We start from the raw sequence: 16,073 nt of genomic DNA, 5'->3' as shown, positions 1-16,073 counted from the left end.
TATTCTGGTATTCGCCTAACTGCCTTCCATGTAAGCTTAAAAAAATATTATTGAAGCCAAGCTTTGCTCATTAAACACAACACACACACATACTTATTATATAATGAAATAAAAATTGGAAAAAATATTAATAACAATGGAATTCGATCTCGATATGGACGCTCTACTTACAATACTAATGAACGTTTACATTTAAGCAAGTAACAACAAAAATACTTTCAAACAACAACAATTTTACACAACAAACTGAATTTTTTAGTAAATTAAGCATTACAAAAACAAAGAATAAAAAATAAAATGAAGTGCGCGCAGTGTTTGCATTTGGCCACTCCCCATTTGGGAATGAAACAAAACTCGTTTTTTAGAAACTCAAAAGTGTTCTTTTTTCCAAAAATATTGCATTCAAACGTGCGTTTTTTGCTTGTGTATTTTTCGTGCTTACATTTGCGGCGCCACTTCTAAGCTTGTAGCTGATTTGCGGCGCGGCGGCACTGGTTCCTCCATTGTGGACGGTGTGTAGGCGCGGGGTGGTGGCGGACGCTCGGGTGGCGGCGTGCTGCTCTTCGCAGAGCCGCTGGATATGGAGGCAAAGCGCTCGCCGGGCGAACGTGAGAATTTCTTTCGGCGAGCTGGTGGCGTGGGTTTCGGCAATTGCTCCTTTCGGACGATCGCGTAACTGTGGGCAGAGAAGTCAAAAAATGCATGCAAAAATTTGTATACATAAAAAATGATTTGAGACAAAAAGTATTTCCATAAACTACTACGCACCCATCGTTCTCCATCATGTCGATTATGTACTTGTCCTTGTCCACATTCGACTCACGATCGGCTTGCGTTTCCTCGTGGTCATCGTAACCTAACGAATCGGCGCCACGTGACGTACGATCGTCTTCGTCGTAACGACTAGTTGCTCTAGACTTGCGAGTTTCCAACGCAGGTGCGAATTTTTCGGTCTCGGCGAGCGGAATAGGATATTCGTGTTCAGTGCGATAAACAATTACCTAAATACATTCAAAGAATTAAAAGCGTTAGTAGATATTTTCATTAAGAGATCCAAAACTCATTACACTCACATCGTCGGTTGGCTGTAAACGACTATTCGATACCGATCGACCACCGAAACCGTTCATATACGAATCCTTATCCAATGAATTGTCTCGCGTCGTATCACGTTTGCGACGTCTGGGCGCTTGTGGCGCTGGCACACCATCGTTAACACCCTCTGGCTCGGCTGGGAAGACCTGTTTGCCTACAATATCCAAGTCATTCATTTCCACCTCATCTTCGTGGTCTTTGTAACTGTTGCGTGGCGGTCGTAAATATTCCTCGTCATCGTCGAAATATGGTTCGTGTCGTATATGCTCAGCTACGGGAAAATCTTGACTATCCATAGAGTATTTGCTGCGACTTCGTCCCTTACGTAGCGGACGTTTGGGCGTATTGAAGTAATCGCTGCCATTTTGTGACATCGACAGATCATCGCCATATTCGCTACGCTGCGATTCCAAATCTTGCGATACATCTTGTGGCCGATAGCTTTTGTGTAGTCGCTTAGGTTTCGGCGGTGGTATATCATAGTCCCTGTATTCCATGCTCTCCCTGGTTTGTCCAACATGTTCCAATGTATTTATGGGTCTGTCGTAACCCTCACGTATCGCATTACTTATATACTGTCGCAATTCGATGTTGTCTTCGGAGACACCACGTTTACGTAGGAAAAATTCATCGTCATCAATTTCTTCCATAACAACTTTCTTGCCAGAGCTCGCAGTGGATTGCGTTTCTTGTGGCAATACATCGTCGGAGGGATATTTTAAGTAACTTGCCTCAGCCTCTAACTCGGCTTTGCGTAACAATTTATTCTTTTCAATCTCTTTCTCGGTCCAACCCTCAACATCTTTGCTGTCTTCGGAGCGTAGATCGGAGTCTTGATGCACCATCGGACGTCTACGGAATTCGCCGGCACGCATTTTCGATATCTCGTGTATGGCGCGATTCTCCTCATCGAATTCGGCAAACTGCTTGGTATCAGCAACACCGCCCAATATACCCATTTCTTGTACCTCGCTCTCCGTCTCTTCCAAATCGTCCTTCATACGGCGTTCTAGTGATGATTCGCGATCGAAGCTTTCCTGTTCACTGCCATAACGGCGATAACGTGAACCCTCGCTATCATTATAGCTGACATCGGAGAATTTGTCAGCCCAACGCGACCGCACAGGACCGGGACCGCGATCACCCTGTGGTGAATTGGAGGATTCCTGTGATGGTTGCGTTTCAGTGCTTGGTATTACACTGACTCCCGCCGTGTCCGTATCCGTACCGAGTGATGCTTGTGTCTCCACCGGTTTCTTCTTACGAAATGCTCTGGGGTAGGTGCCGAAATTGAATTCGAACTTTTTCTTTTGTGGCTGTGCGCTTGGCTCGGCGTCTGTTTGTTGTGTAGCCACTTCCATTTCTTCATCTTGTGTCTCGTTCTCCTTAAACGACTTACTTCTTTTAAGCTTCAGCGTCGTGAACTTCTCGGGTAATTTGAATTTCGACATGTCAGGCTTATTAAATTTGGTGAATTCGGGACGCTTGAAGTCTTTCAGTTTTGACATATCGGGCCGTTTAATTTCCGGCATTTTAATTTTCGAGAACTCTGGTGCCTTAAAACGTTTGCGCTCCTTTGCTTTTGGGCTCGACGATGTCGGTTTCTTGGCAGGTGTGCGTAATTTGGTCTTAATTTTGCCGGCTTGATTCTTTAAGCCCGCCTGCATTTTACGTGTGCGGTCCTGTGCGCTAGCCATGAAACCTTTCTTACGATTTTCCGGCTTCAAGGGTAGCTCCTCCAAGGCACTTGAATCAACTTGACTAGTATGTATTTCATAATCAGTACGCGACTCTGTACGTGGCGTGGTCGCTTCGGAACTAAAGTAACGCTCCTCCAAATCTCGCTGGAAATCTTCGGTGTCTTTGATTTCTTCGTGCAACTTCTCAATGTTTCGTGCGAGATCTGATTTTTCAGTTTGTGTTTGCGGCGCCGCAGCTTGCTCGTCTTCGGCGGGTGCTGCGATAGGTTCATATTCATGATCACTGGAAAGGAGAAAATTAACAGATTATTTATGAAATACGATTTTTTAATGGAAGACGTCATTAGTATTTGGAGGAAAACTGAAGTTGGTGTTAAAGTAATACACAAATGAAGGGGGAGTCTTTTATACCAAGCACATGTGTTGCATGAGCAAAGCAACGAGTAGAACTAAGCAAAGAAAGATGAAGTCATATCGTGGAACCGAGTATGTGTGAAGAACCAGACATACTTCGTTCGTTCCTTGATTAAGCTTCATAGTTCGTTGCTTGCTTTGCAACACAATGTTGTCGGCCTTAGTGTTCGTGTGTGGGTAATGTGTGTGTCATTGTGGAGTCAAAGTATTGTCAGAAAGACCAGTGTGCGTTCAAAAGGTTTGCATTCTTACCGAGAAAAGTATGTCCTTTCGAGAAATTCACTCTTATCTTTTTGTTGTTGAGACAGATTGGAACTTTCGAATTCGGACAAACGTGATTTACGTTCATCGAAATTGAAACTAACGGTTTTAGTCATACGCGTACTATACAAATCTTCATGTGAACCGTGCAGTTTTTGTGCACGATCCTGCGACTGAGTTCGTCCATCCATAAAGGATGATTTACGTACCAATTTCGATTTTACTACCCGCCCGTCGGCCGATGGTGGACGTGGACGTGGTGGTAAGCTTCGTTGTGAAGCATCAGCTGATGACGATTGCTGACCCAAATCACCACTACTGCCGGCGCCAATATTTATCGGTACCGAAATTAGCGTACCCTTGGGTATGTGAAAGTGACTACCGCTTAAGCCACCTATCGATGGTTCCTTACTGCCGCGATTGAGCTCCGACTCGCTGCGCCGTGATTGCGCATCAATTTCGCTGCTATAAAATGATCTATTTCCAGCCATAAATTGCTCCCGGCTCATTGCGGGTATTACGACGGGCGCAAACGCATCCGTTATGTTAACGGAAACTTGTTCGGAATTCAAAAAGTCCTCGCGACTGCTGTAAGCGGTAATCGGTGGTGTGGGCTGCACCGAACTTGGTGGCGGTTTGCTTGGACGTGCATTGTACTGATCCATTTCATCGACTTTCAATGAGAAAGTCTCCGTTACTTTTACGGACATTAGTTCTTTTTGTGGTGGTTTCGTAACAACAGCCGAGTTACCACTGACGATGGACATTGGTGTTGGCTTGGATTTGGTAAACATGCCCATCAATTTGGCAGGCACTGGGGAAGGTGATTTCTCACGCTGCGGTGTTGTTGAGGTCTGACGTAGCGGCGAAGGTGATTTTTGACGTTCCGACGTAAAGATTGGTTCAACTACTTGCGATGCTTCCGCTGGATGTTTGTTGGATGTAAACATTGATTTGAATCTGGATGTGTAGGTGGGTTTCACTTCGGGTGGCGCATCTTGAAGCGGCACTTCGGTGTTTAGATCGGTGAAATGGAATTCAATAGTTTGTGCCTCTAAAGGTTGACTACTTGGCATCGGCTTTTTTCGTCCATCCGGTGACATATTACGTTCCGGTGTACGTTGTCGCTTCAACGGCGTGGGCTTACTCGCTGTACGCGTTTGGTCGCTCGAGAAGTTAGGGGCGTCAGCAGCGCCCGGCAGCTGTAATGTGTCCATTCCGTTAAGCGGGGATTGTGCACGCTTACTTGCTGATGGCGGTGGTGGTGATTTGGAGCGCAGACGCGCTTCAACCGCCTTCTGCGTTTCGCTCTGCACCAGCCTATCGATATCGACTGTGGGTATGGCGCTGACGATTTGTATGCTTGTTTCTTCGGTGGGATGCAAAGAAGGCGGATGTACTTCATCTCCAGTGAGTGACGGTGGCCGCGTTGTCTGCATACGAATGTTGTCGTACACGTCTTCAACATTTCTAGTGGCCGCTATATTCTCTAACTCACTAACCACCTCCTGTAAAGGATCTGTCGTGGTGGCTGTAGGCGGGGCAACTACCGGTGCAGGTTTTGGTGAGCGCGCTCTTGTAAAAGGTCGCCATGTAGTTGTTGCTGGTTTGGTGACCGCTAATGCTGGCAATTCCACTGTGCTTTCATCCTCATAAGCGGAAAACTTGGACACATCAATTGGCCGATTCTGTGGCATAACACCGCCCATTGCCGCATAATACATATTTTCTTTATTCTCCTCCGGACGCATATAGTCCGTAGACACGGGCGGTTTAGCGATACGGTAGTCAGTTGCCGACGGCGAAGGCGATCTCTGTCTTGAAGCTGTGGCACGCTCGAAGTCCGGACGCATGTCAGTGGCATCCGTGTTCGGCGTCGGTGTGGGTGCAATTAAATTCAATTGCGGTGCAGTCAGCTTGGACGCCTGCTGTTGTTGTAGCTGTGGTGCGGAAGTAAGCGAAAATCCATTTGAAATATCACCAGTAGGCGACGTAGGAACAGTAGCAAGCAACAATGCAGGCGTTCCACGATGCGAGGCAAAATGTGAAAGATCAACATTTGAAGTGCGACGACTTGTGCTCGCTGAGCGCATTTCAAAACGTGTTTCCGCCCGCGTGGTTGGTATATTAATATCGGCCACAAAGAGATCCGATTTGGATGGCGAACGTGAGATGCGACGCAATGAGGTAACGCTACGCGTGGACCAAGTCTCCGGATCGCGCATACCACCGCTAGACATACGACGACTCAACGACATCTGACGACCGCGCTGTCCTGCCATAAATGTAGTCGGTACGCCAGGCATTTCGTTTTCCTGAGCATCGGAAATGCTACGCACCACCAAACCACGCGAACGCGCCACCTCCTCCAATTCCGGATATTTATCTACGAATGAGATATCCACCTGCGTTGTACTCTGGTTGAGCGTATGCTGTGCGCCCACGCTACGCATAGACAGTCGATCAATGTCCACATGCATATTACTGCCGATATTATAGCTACGTGTGGACAGCTGATCCATCTGTATTGCGGAACCCAAATTAGCGTGCTGAAATGGATTGGGCGAATGCAGTTGGCCGCGTTCGCTGCCCACATCACTGTGGAAGCCCATAGTCGAAGTGGGTCGTGAGTCAGTGGCGGGATTCACGCGATCGGGTAGCAGCGAGTCACATTGAAAGTACTGACAAGCGCAGCGTACATCGAGCGAAGCTCCACTGGTGCTTTCGTTGCGCGACACAAAATGCCGCTTCTCGGCCGGTAATGCACCAACCGAGGCCGAACGTCGCGGGTTCATGTTAACAAGAGCTTTGTGGTCCGATCAGCTGCACAGCTTTATGCAGTAAGCGCTCGGGCGGCACACGCACGCGGGTGCAAAGTAGCTGCTATTTACTTTGTTAAGTGTCACGTTTGGTCCCAGCAACAACGTTCGGTTGCGCATCGACGTAGTTGTCTTTTTTGTGCTCGTAGATGTTGGGTTTGTTTTTATTATATTTTATTTTTTTTTGATTTTTGCTTACGCTATTTTTAAACACACATACGTTTGAGAGCGCTGCCCGCGGGTAGGCATAACAATTTTGCTAAAATTCAATATTTCGTTGAAAATTTTTATAAAAAAAATTATAAAAAAGGATTCTCGTTTGTTTTCTTCGGTTTTGCTTCGGCGTTCGGAGTTGTTAAAATTTCAAACAGCTTTAACCGTTACAATTTTCATATATTTACGCCACTAAAAAGTCGACAATTTTGCGTAAATTTTGCGTACAACAACAACACAATGTTTTGTAAAAAAAAAATAATAATAATTCGGCTGCAAAACTAGCACTTGAACGTATTAGACACTTGCAGCCAGGAATTTGCTGCTTTCTGACTGTCGCATCGTGCATATATTTATGATATTTTAAAATAGATTTATCTTTTGTCACAGCACAGTAACTGTCTCGCTATTCGCGCGTCCAACGCCAACCGAGCGTCTGCATCGTTGCGAATTTCAGCCAGGACTGAGAGCTTTTCACACTTTAGCCGTTATGGCAAGAGTCGAGTCGTCGGCTGTTGACGACTAATTGACGACGAAAGCTGTGCGCCTTTGTCGTCTTTGCAAAAACAATTTCCTATTTTTTTTTTATTTTTTTGTTGTTTTAAAATTAGCCAAAAGCGTAGCATTTATTTGAGTTATTTCACTTTTCCGATCGTTCAACATTCAACGGCGTCGGCCGACCAAAAAGTAATCAGTTATACAAAAAGAATATTATATATCTGCGATTTATATATAAACACGACATGTTAATAATTGTGTTTAGCATTCGCTAAAGTATTTTGCTCTTCTAGTTTTCTGTTTTTCTTTTCATTTTTACTTGGCCGCCGTGCCAGAAATGTACACTTGGCCACGCCACCGTGTGCCACACTCGCCAGCCGCTTTCAAGTATTGCTGCCTGGTCTTTGTAAACATCTTCGAAATCACAATGAATTTTATAGCAGTATTTGTGATGTAATAGATTTCCACTTACGAGTTATGTATATGCATAAATTTCTTCGCGTACGATGTGCCAAATAATTTTGTATTTTCAAAATTGCACTGGAGTCGTACATTCATTTATCTTGCCAGTTTTAGAAGTGTTATTTTCGTGTAATTGTTTTTTAAATTGCCAAAATGAAGTGCTACTAAGTTTTTCATCAGTTGATTGCCGAAGCGCGTTTATATAGTACTTTCTTCGAAAATTTTCAGTGTTGAATTGCTTAGAACCAGTCGAGTACATACCCCTGATTAGGACGAACTATGAGTACCATCTTGAAGTTGAAAAATCTTTAATAAGTTGTAGAACTCACAAAAAGTCTCGCTTTCTCTCTTTCTCTTGAATACTTTCTATCAGTACCAGGTATCTTCAGGTAGTTCTAGAACCATGATGGTTGATTTTCGTACAGATTTCTCTCACTCTCTCTCTCTCTTTCTCGAACTTTACTTCCGCTAAGCACCAGGTGATTAGGACCATTCGAAAAAATTAACTCCAGGAACATTCTGGTTGGTCTTCGTCGAATGTCCTTCGACGTTTCTCTCATTCTCTCTCTCGCGAACTTTGCTTCCGCTCAGTACCAGGAATATGTTGGTTGATTTTCGTCGAATTTGCTTCGGTTTAGCCTACGGCGAATTTCCTTCGGCGTTTCTCTCGCTCTCTCTCGCGAACTTTGTTTCGGCTCAGTACTAGGAACATGCTGGTTGGTTTTCGTCGACTACGGTCGGTGTATATTCTTCAGTCTCTCTCTCGCGAACTTTACTTCCGCTCAGTACCAGCATCATGCTGGTTGGTTTTCGTCGACTTCCTTCGGCGTTTCCCTCAGTCCCTCTCTCGCGAACTTTACTTTCAATCAGTACCAGGAACACTTTGATTTGCGTCAAATTTGCTTCAGCGTTTCTCTTGCGAACTTTACTTTCAATCTGGACTAGGAACACTGAATTTCCTTCTGCGTTTCTCTCACTCTTTGTCTCTCGCGAACTTCTGATCTTTACCGGGTGCACACAGGTTGCTTTTTGTCTCATTTCCTTTGCCGAACTCTTCCAATATTGAAGTGCTTAGGACCATTCGAAAAAATTAACTTCATCACCATTGTTTTACAGTACCATCATAAAGTTGAAAGAAATTGTTCAACAACTTAACAGAACCTTGTTAGATTCATGAAGTTGAGGTCAAGTGGCTTCAGTTTTTTCACAAACTGTCTTTTGTACGCTTTCAATCTTCAATATATCGAAGTAAAATGCACTAAGTCGTTCCAAACGTCAGTCCGATTTGCTGCGAACGGCCTCGAATCGACTCTCCGCAATCATCGCGTACACTCTCAGCTACGGCTGCTATATTTTTCTCATTGCGTGCTCGACGTGGTATATTTTGTCGAATATTAGCCAATAATGAATGTTGGGTCTCAAGATGGGTGATGGTGTTGTGTAGGCATTGTTGTGTGAAGGCAGTAGAAGGCTCAGTAGGCCGACTATGTTGACCGTATTAGACCTTACTAGGAAGGGCAATCTCCCGCCAATTTCATCCGATTGGAAGTAAGTCGGTACTCCGTTACCCTCTTGTAGTCTAGCGCAGAACCTATGAGTCTCTCATGAGCTCAGCAAGCGCTGGTCGACAAGCAGAACTTGTGGAAAAGGACCAAGGTTCACAGCGGTCCAATGCAATCCATCGTTGCCTTTGGTGGGAGGATCATCACCACGACCTGACTTGACCCCGACGTTGACTGACTGACTGAGGTCACTGACTTATCAAAATATAATGTTTTCAAATTTATTATCTGTTTCTGGACACCGAGAGTTTATATAAATGATAAATGTCTACTCATAATATTTTCCCCTCTCAAATGCTACTCAAATGGATCGATTTAACTCTTCTAACAGCTCGAGGGTTAACAATTTTCCTCTCTTGGTGTAACCTACACTTCAGCGAACTGATACGAACTGTTCGACTCATTCGCGGAAGCCTTAATTTTTCAAGATTTTAATAGAAAAATTATATAACCACTCACCTCTGACAGATTCAGGTTTGTAGGTTTATACAGTTATTTTTGTATGTGCGTTGCCAATTTGTGTCTTATGTGCTATGTTCTTATGTGTGCGTATGTACATAAAGATATGAGTTTGTGATATATACAAGTGCTTTGCTTGTTTGTCTGCAGTGGCGTGGAGTTAGTAACGGTTTCATTAGGAAATGTATTAGCAAAAGAGAAAGTTTTCTGAAAGCAATGCACACATTTACAAAGATGAAGATTAGCGGAAATATAGCAGTAAATTAAGTAGAGATTTTAGCATTTGCCACACTGAACTCACCTCATAGTCGTCCATCTCTTGCGCTGGGCAGCCTCTTGTGTCGCTTCCTGCACTTCCGTTGGCAATTCGATATCTTCACGATGCGGTTCCGCTTCGTCTTCCACATGCGAGAAGGTCACCTTCTTGTCCGATGGCGCTGGTGAGGCTTCTTTCTTAATGGCCGGCTTCAGATCGATCGGTTCGTTGTCGTCAACAATGCGTAGATTATCTTCAATACTCGCTGCTTCACTTTCCTCCGTCACAGGTGAGAGTTGTGCACGATTGCGGTCCTCATCCGATGATGCGGAATCGACGGAGGACAGTGGCGCTAACAAATTAATGGTGGGCTTATCAGCAGCGGCGGCGGCAGCGGCAGTGGCCACTTGATCTTCTTCACTGCTGCCCATGCGGTCAAGTGGCAGTGGCTTTATACCTTCTTCAATGTGCTTCAAAGTCGAGCTGTCCTGCTTCGCCAGCGATTCTTTGAGCGTCTCAATAGCGCCCAGCTCCAACACACCAACATCCGTGGTTGGCGGCTGGGTCAACATTTCCGGCGGCAAGTCAGCTTCGATTTCTTCGTATACATGCTCGCGCCGCAGACGTGGCGCCTTCTTTGGTGGTGCTGCAGTTGTTGCACTCTCAATTGCAGTGACGTCAGCCTCCAACGCAGTAGCGTCAGCCTCCACCGCAGTAGCGTCATCTTCAATTTCTTCCGACTGCTGCAAGTTTTCTGTTGATACAGCCTCCTTACTAGTAGTGGGTAGTTCACTGTTGTTTTCCACTAACTTCGGTATTTCAATGATCTCATCGGGCACAACAATGCTAATTGCCTCGCTCTGATTTGTGTCCATCTGTTCATTCTCTTCATGTATGCCGTTGGCAGTTTCTATTCGTTCTTCGTCTTCCCGGCCATCGTCTCTGCGCTTACGGCTCGGCGACTCGTCCAATTCCATAATCTCCAACACATCGTCAGAATCTTGTTTCTCTATGAAGTGTGGTATTTCGCCGCGTTCTGCTTTCGGTGATTTTTTCAATTTCAAAATTTTCGTTTCTTCGCCCAGCACAATCTTCTCATCTCTGCCCAAATGTATACGCTTTATATTCAAGCGTTTCTTTTGGCGATCTGCCATACTTTTCAATTTCTTCATTATGGGATAACAATGCTTCTGATCGGTGTTTTTGCCGTTCACTAGAATTGCTGGATTTGGCTGTGGCTCCGGTAAAGTTTCCTGACTATGTCGTCGACTACTGCTTATGGAGGCGCAAGGCAGTGATTGTGCGTCTTCGTTGCTGCGTCCGCCTTTGCGTCGCCTCAAATAACCACGTATTTTATCCAAACGGGTTGACTTACGTGGTTTGCCGGTGGCAAGTATCGAATCCGAGACACAAGAAATGCTTTCGCTGCGTAAACTGTGTGTTTCTTCGTCTTCGGGCGCCGATTGTGGATAGTCCTCTTCAGCCTCCGAAAGTTCTTGTATATAACGTTCGGGTTGCTTAACTATAACTTGCTCGTCGATGCGTACTTTCTTCAGCGACTTTGGGGACTCCGAAAGAAAGCGAAATTCTTGTGATTTACGTAAAAGTAAAACAATTTCGGGTTGTTCGTCTGGGCCGAGTGGCCGCTTGTATAAATGTGTCCACGGGTAGCCGCCCTAAAGGGAAATATGAGAAGAACGAAAAACATTAATAACAACGCCAATATGCTTTAAGCATTTCTACTGCTTACCCTTTCCTTGGCACGCCGCAAATCCTCCCAACGATAGGTCTGTAACGGTACTGGTGGTCGATCTGCTTGACTCTGTATCAGATACTTCTTCAGCGACTGATAGTATTCACGTTTGCAATCGTCGGCAAGTTTTTGCGCCTCCGCGTTACTGTCTAGATGCGGCAGCGACTCTAAAAATCGTTTACGCTCCTCCTCATCCGATGGCGTCCTCGGCGAAGGCACATTCACAATCTTAAGCTCGTTGTGTTTGTTTTGTTCGGCATCACCATTAGCGGCGTGGCTGGTTTTCGATGACTTTAGTATGCTTGTTACCTCGGACAATTGTGCGTCGACTTTTTGCGTTAATGAGTTGTTTATGTCATCTAATAAGGTTGTGGCTTGTTCAGTCTTTTCTTCTATTTTACACGCTTCTTCTGGTACTGCGTCGTTGTTAAGTGTTTGCGTTTCTGTTGCTGTGTCTGCGGAGACCTCAGCTTTTAATTGATTTTGTGTTTCTGCGGCTTCCGAGCCTTCAGTATTTGTTTGGTTTTGTGCTTCTTCGCTCTTCCGCAACGCGTCCAAGACTTCACGTTCTATTTCGTTGACTAGCCTCTCTGCGGTCGCTTTAATTGCATCACTCGGTTCGCTGGGTAACACAATTGCGCTCTCTACAGCCTCCGTTTCCGTTTCCGCTTCCGCTTCCGTTTCTGCTTCTTTTTCCTCTACCACTCCGTCTTCTTTGCCATTCAAAGTTGCCTCTACAACTTCGGACGCAATTTTGGCGTCATCAACGTTCTCTGACTCACTTTCGGCCCGCTGTACACGTCTGGTCGGCAGCACTGTCTCAACGGGTTTCTTCGATATCGCACCAACCGGCTCCACTTCAATCACCGTTCGTACATTTACATCCGTCTCAACTTTCGACGAACCCACTGTCAGTTCATCTTGCTGAGGTGGCAATTCGTTAATACCAACACTATCGTCGTTCGCTTGATAATCACTGTACGTCTCAATCAAATGAGATTCAATATCAAGTACATGACCCTGATCGGCGCTGCTGCTGCTGTTCGCACTGCATTGCCTATCGACGGCAATCGGTTGAATTGTAATCGTTTCTTTCGTCGCTGCTGTGTCACCTACAGTAGCAGTGTTCGTTGAACGCTGTGTCACCGCGCTCGCTTCGCCCTCCGTACTTTCTGTGCGTACCGCCTCTTTTGTCGTCGGCGCTGACGTCACTGCCGGATTGGGTATTTGACTCGTTGCACTTTCGTTGCTCGAAGAACTACTTTCGGTATTGGCTGTGCTTTGACTGCTGACTAGATCATCGGCACTTGATAATGCATCCACCTCATCTAACGGCACATTAACTGTACTCGTTGGAATTTCATCGTTTGCAATATTCACTGCAGCGCCTGCTGCCCCTTCCGCTGATGGCGACGGTGTTGCTGTCTGTGTTGGAGTACCGGCAGTTGTTGTTGTAGCTGTTTCAGTTGGCGTTGCCTCTGTTGCGTCCTGCTGCTGTTGTTGTTGTGTCTGCTTATTGTTGAGCACTTCAATTATGGTCTGTTGCTCAGTTGGACTAGTTCCAGCACCGGGTAATGACACTACAAGCAAGAGAATAATGCAACATTAATTCACCATTCAGCATCGGTTCTAATTTAAGTGCGAATAGCACAAATACACGACGCATATGTATGTACATTTGGCCACAAAACAATTGGGTTTTATGCGTGAAATGAGAAACAAGTGATCGGTACGGCACAAAAAAAAAATTGAAATTGAAATAGAAACAGAAACAGAAACAGCAATAATTCAAGAGACGTCAGCACAAAAACTTTTGTACGAACACGAGTGTACGATGACGTGTATAACGGTATGCATGTACGACTATATCAAAAGGGCAGATTACATAAGAACGAATTTTGAAGTTGAAAGTGACGAATTTTGAAGTTCCTTGAGTAAGTTTCAAAATTTTTTCCTTCAGGCCAGCACTGACCATTCATTTCAGCGATGATCATACAATGCTTTTTCGTTGCGTTCAAGAGACATGCATGACAGCACACCTGTTTTTATGCGACCAAAACATTTATTTTGTTGCACAAGCGATAGCATTTATTAAGAAGTGTACTTGTAATTACGAAATGCCACACAATTTTTTATTTGTTCAAAACAAACGTTCAACTTAATACATTGGCGAACACGCCAAGCACACCGCGAGCCAAATTTTTTTCGGAATTAGAAACAAAAAAGTTTTCAGAACGCAAAATCTGTTGTCGACATGTCTAAAAACATTAAAAATTATAAAAATATATTTTCCAAATTTTTTAAAAAACATTTTGAGAACATAAAGTTCATTTCTGAAATTAAAAAATTTGAGATCGAACACCTAATCTTTCTAATTTATAAAAAAATGTTCGCGTACGAAATTCGTTTTCAAAACTTTTTGGAAACATTTTCAAAAAAAAAATTTAGTTTCGAAATATTTAAAAAATTATTATTATTATTATATGGAAAATCCAAAATCAATGCAGCAAAATATTTTTCCAAAATTTTTGAAAAACATTTTTTGAGTGAAAAATTTATTTTCAAAACTAACTAACTAACTAAAAGTTCTAAAGCGTAAAATTGAGTTTCGAAATAAAAACGTTTTCAGGACGCCAAAAATATGCGAGCGAGAAAATAATTTTCAAAATTTCAAAAAAAAATTGTTTCGAAATATTTAAAAAAATAAAGTATTGAAAGCCCATAATGAATCCAGCAAATATTTTCCAAAATTTTAACAATTTTCGGGTGCAAAATTAATTTTTAAAACAAAAAAAGAACTTTGAAACGAAAAATTGAGTTTCGAAATTTTTTAAAAAACGTTTTCAGGTCGCCAAAATAATTTCCAAATTTACAAACAAAATCTGGACGAAAACAAATTTTAAAATTTTAAAACATTAATATTAAAAATGAAAAAAAAATATTTTCAAAGCACAAAATTCATTTTCGAAGTATTTCTCGAAACTTAAAAAAACATTTTCTAATCCAAAAGTTGCAGTTCTTAATTTTTTAAAAACTAAAACATTTTCAAGGCGAAAAATTAAGTTTAGTAATTTTTAAAAAATATTTTATAAACACGAAATCCATTTCCATGTAAAAAAATCAGAGAGCTAACACCTAATTTTCAAAAACAATTCGAGCACGAAGTTTGAGTTTTCAAAAGCATTTCAAGTAAATAAAACGCGTTTCGAAGTTAAAAAAATATTCAAAATTTATTACCAAAACATACCAGAGCGAACAACTAATTCTAAAACTTATTAAAAAAAACATTTGGAGCGCGAAATTGATTTTAAAATTTCGAAATTTTGAATTCTGAACGCAAAATCGCTAACGGAACGGATAAAATGTTAAGAGGGCATAAACGAAATAAAAAAATTGATTATCGAGATTTTAAAAAACTTTCTCAGAGAGAAAAATTGTTTTTCGAAATTTCAAAAAACTTCCCCAGTGGTCAAACTTTTCTCGAATTTTTAGAAATATTTTCGAAATATACTACTTAATTTCCAAAATTTTAAAATACTTTCGGAGCGGATAAATGCTTTTCGAAATTTAAAAAAAACATTTTAAAGCAAAAAATTGATTTTTGACATGTTAGAAAAAAATTTTCAGCACCAAAATTTTATTTTTGAAAATTTTAAAGAATATTTCCATTGCAAAAAAGGGCAAGAATGATTTTCGAATTTTTAAAAAACATTTTCGAAAATTTTAAAACACATTTTCCGAGCATAGACGTTATTTTCGAAAGCATAAAATACCACTTTCGGAGCGCTAATTGATTTTCGAAAATTTTAAACTTTTTTCTGCATTTTCGAAATTTTTAAAACACATTTTCGGAGCACAAATGTCATTTTCGAAAGTATAAAAAATCACTTTCGAAGCGCATAATTGATTTTCGAAAAACTTTGAAATATTTTCTGCACATTTGCCTAACTTTGTGACGCCTAGATACATACAGATGCTTGTAAAAATTTAATTCATGCACTTTTATGACTCAAACTATGTCGAGAGCTAGTAATATTTTTAGCTTATTTATAACCAATACCTTTTAACTTTTACTATAAGTTCACTACATATGTATGTAGATGCTGCGCACAAATCTATGCTTTAAGTTCGTATTCGTTGTTTTTGTTACTTTATTTTACTATTTTCTGAGTTCTTTCAAGTTTTCAAATGATATAAAGGATACTCATTCAAAACTATTTGAACTATGGATTTCGTAATTCACAAAACAGAAAACGCGCTGCTCATTATGCGCAATTATTCGCCCCGATCGCGTTTATGACCTTAAGCACACTGAGTTGGGTCTTTCGGTTGAAATTCGGAAATTCGCAGGAAATTGCCGACCGATCGGCTATTGAGATTTTGCTGCTTTTGTTTTTGCTCGCCATTGGCCATTTGGCAGCGCTCAGCGGCTAGGCGAACAAGCTGTTTTTCGTTCGTTGCTTTTGTTTTTGTTTCAATTTTTCAATTTTCCCTATTTTCTATTAGGTTTTCTCAATTTTTCACTTTGTTCTTACGCTGTGTTTTTGTTTGAAATTCTTCTCTAAATGTTTGCTTGCGTGT

The 16,073-nt window shown here is 42.4% G+C and overlaps 1 protein-coding gene across 5 annotated transcripts in view; it reads right to left on the bottom strand.

The window, feature by feature from the left end:
* LOC120777294 overlaps positions 1–16,073 on the bottom strand; it is a 69,186-nt gene that overhangs the window by 6,695 nt on the left and 46,418 nt on the right. For 4 of the 5 annotated variants that reach the window (XM_040108508.1, XM_040108505.1, XM_040108506.1 and 1 more), the window contains 5 exons: positions 11,490–13,072; positions 9,785–11,415; positions 1,074–3,078; positions 769–1,001; positions 443–676 (listed from right to left, as the gene is read on the bottom strand). In XM_040108508.1, coding sequence (XP_039964442.1) covers positions 443–676; positions 769–1,001; positions 1,074–3,078; positions 9,785–11,415; positions 11,490–13,072 — 5,686 coding nt within the window. Of the gene's footprint in view, positions 1–442; positions 677–768; positions 1,002–1,073; positions 3,079–3,461; positions 6,694–9,784; positions 11,416–11,489; positions 13,073–16,073 lie in introns of those variants that run through there. The other variant, XM_040108509.1, reaches the window with a different exon arrangement.

The sequence above is a fragment of the Bactrocera tryoni genome, chromosome 5, assembly GCF_016617805.1.
Source record: "Bactrocera tryoni isolate S06 chromosome 5, CSIRO_BtryS06_freeze2, whole genome shotgun sequence".
Classification (NCBI taxonomy): Eukaryota; Metazoa; Arthropoda; class Insecta; order Diptera; family Tephritidae; genus Bactrocera; species Bactrocera tryoni.
This window is presented reverse-complemented; position numbering and strand designations above follow the sequence as displayed.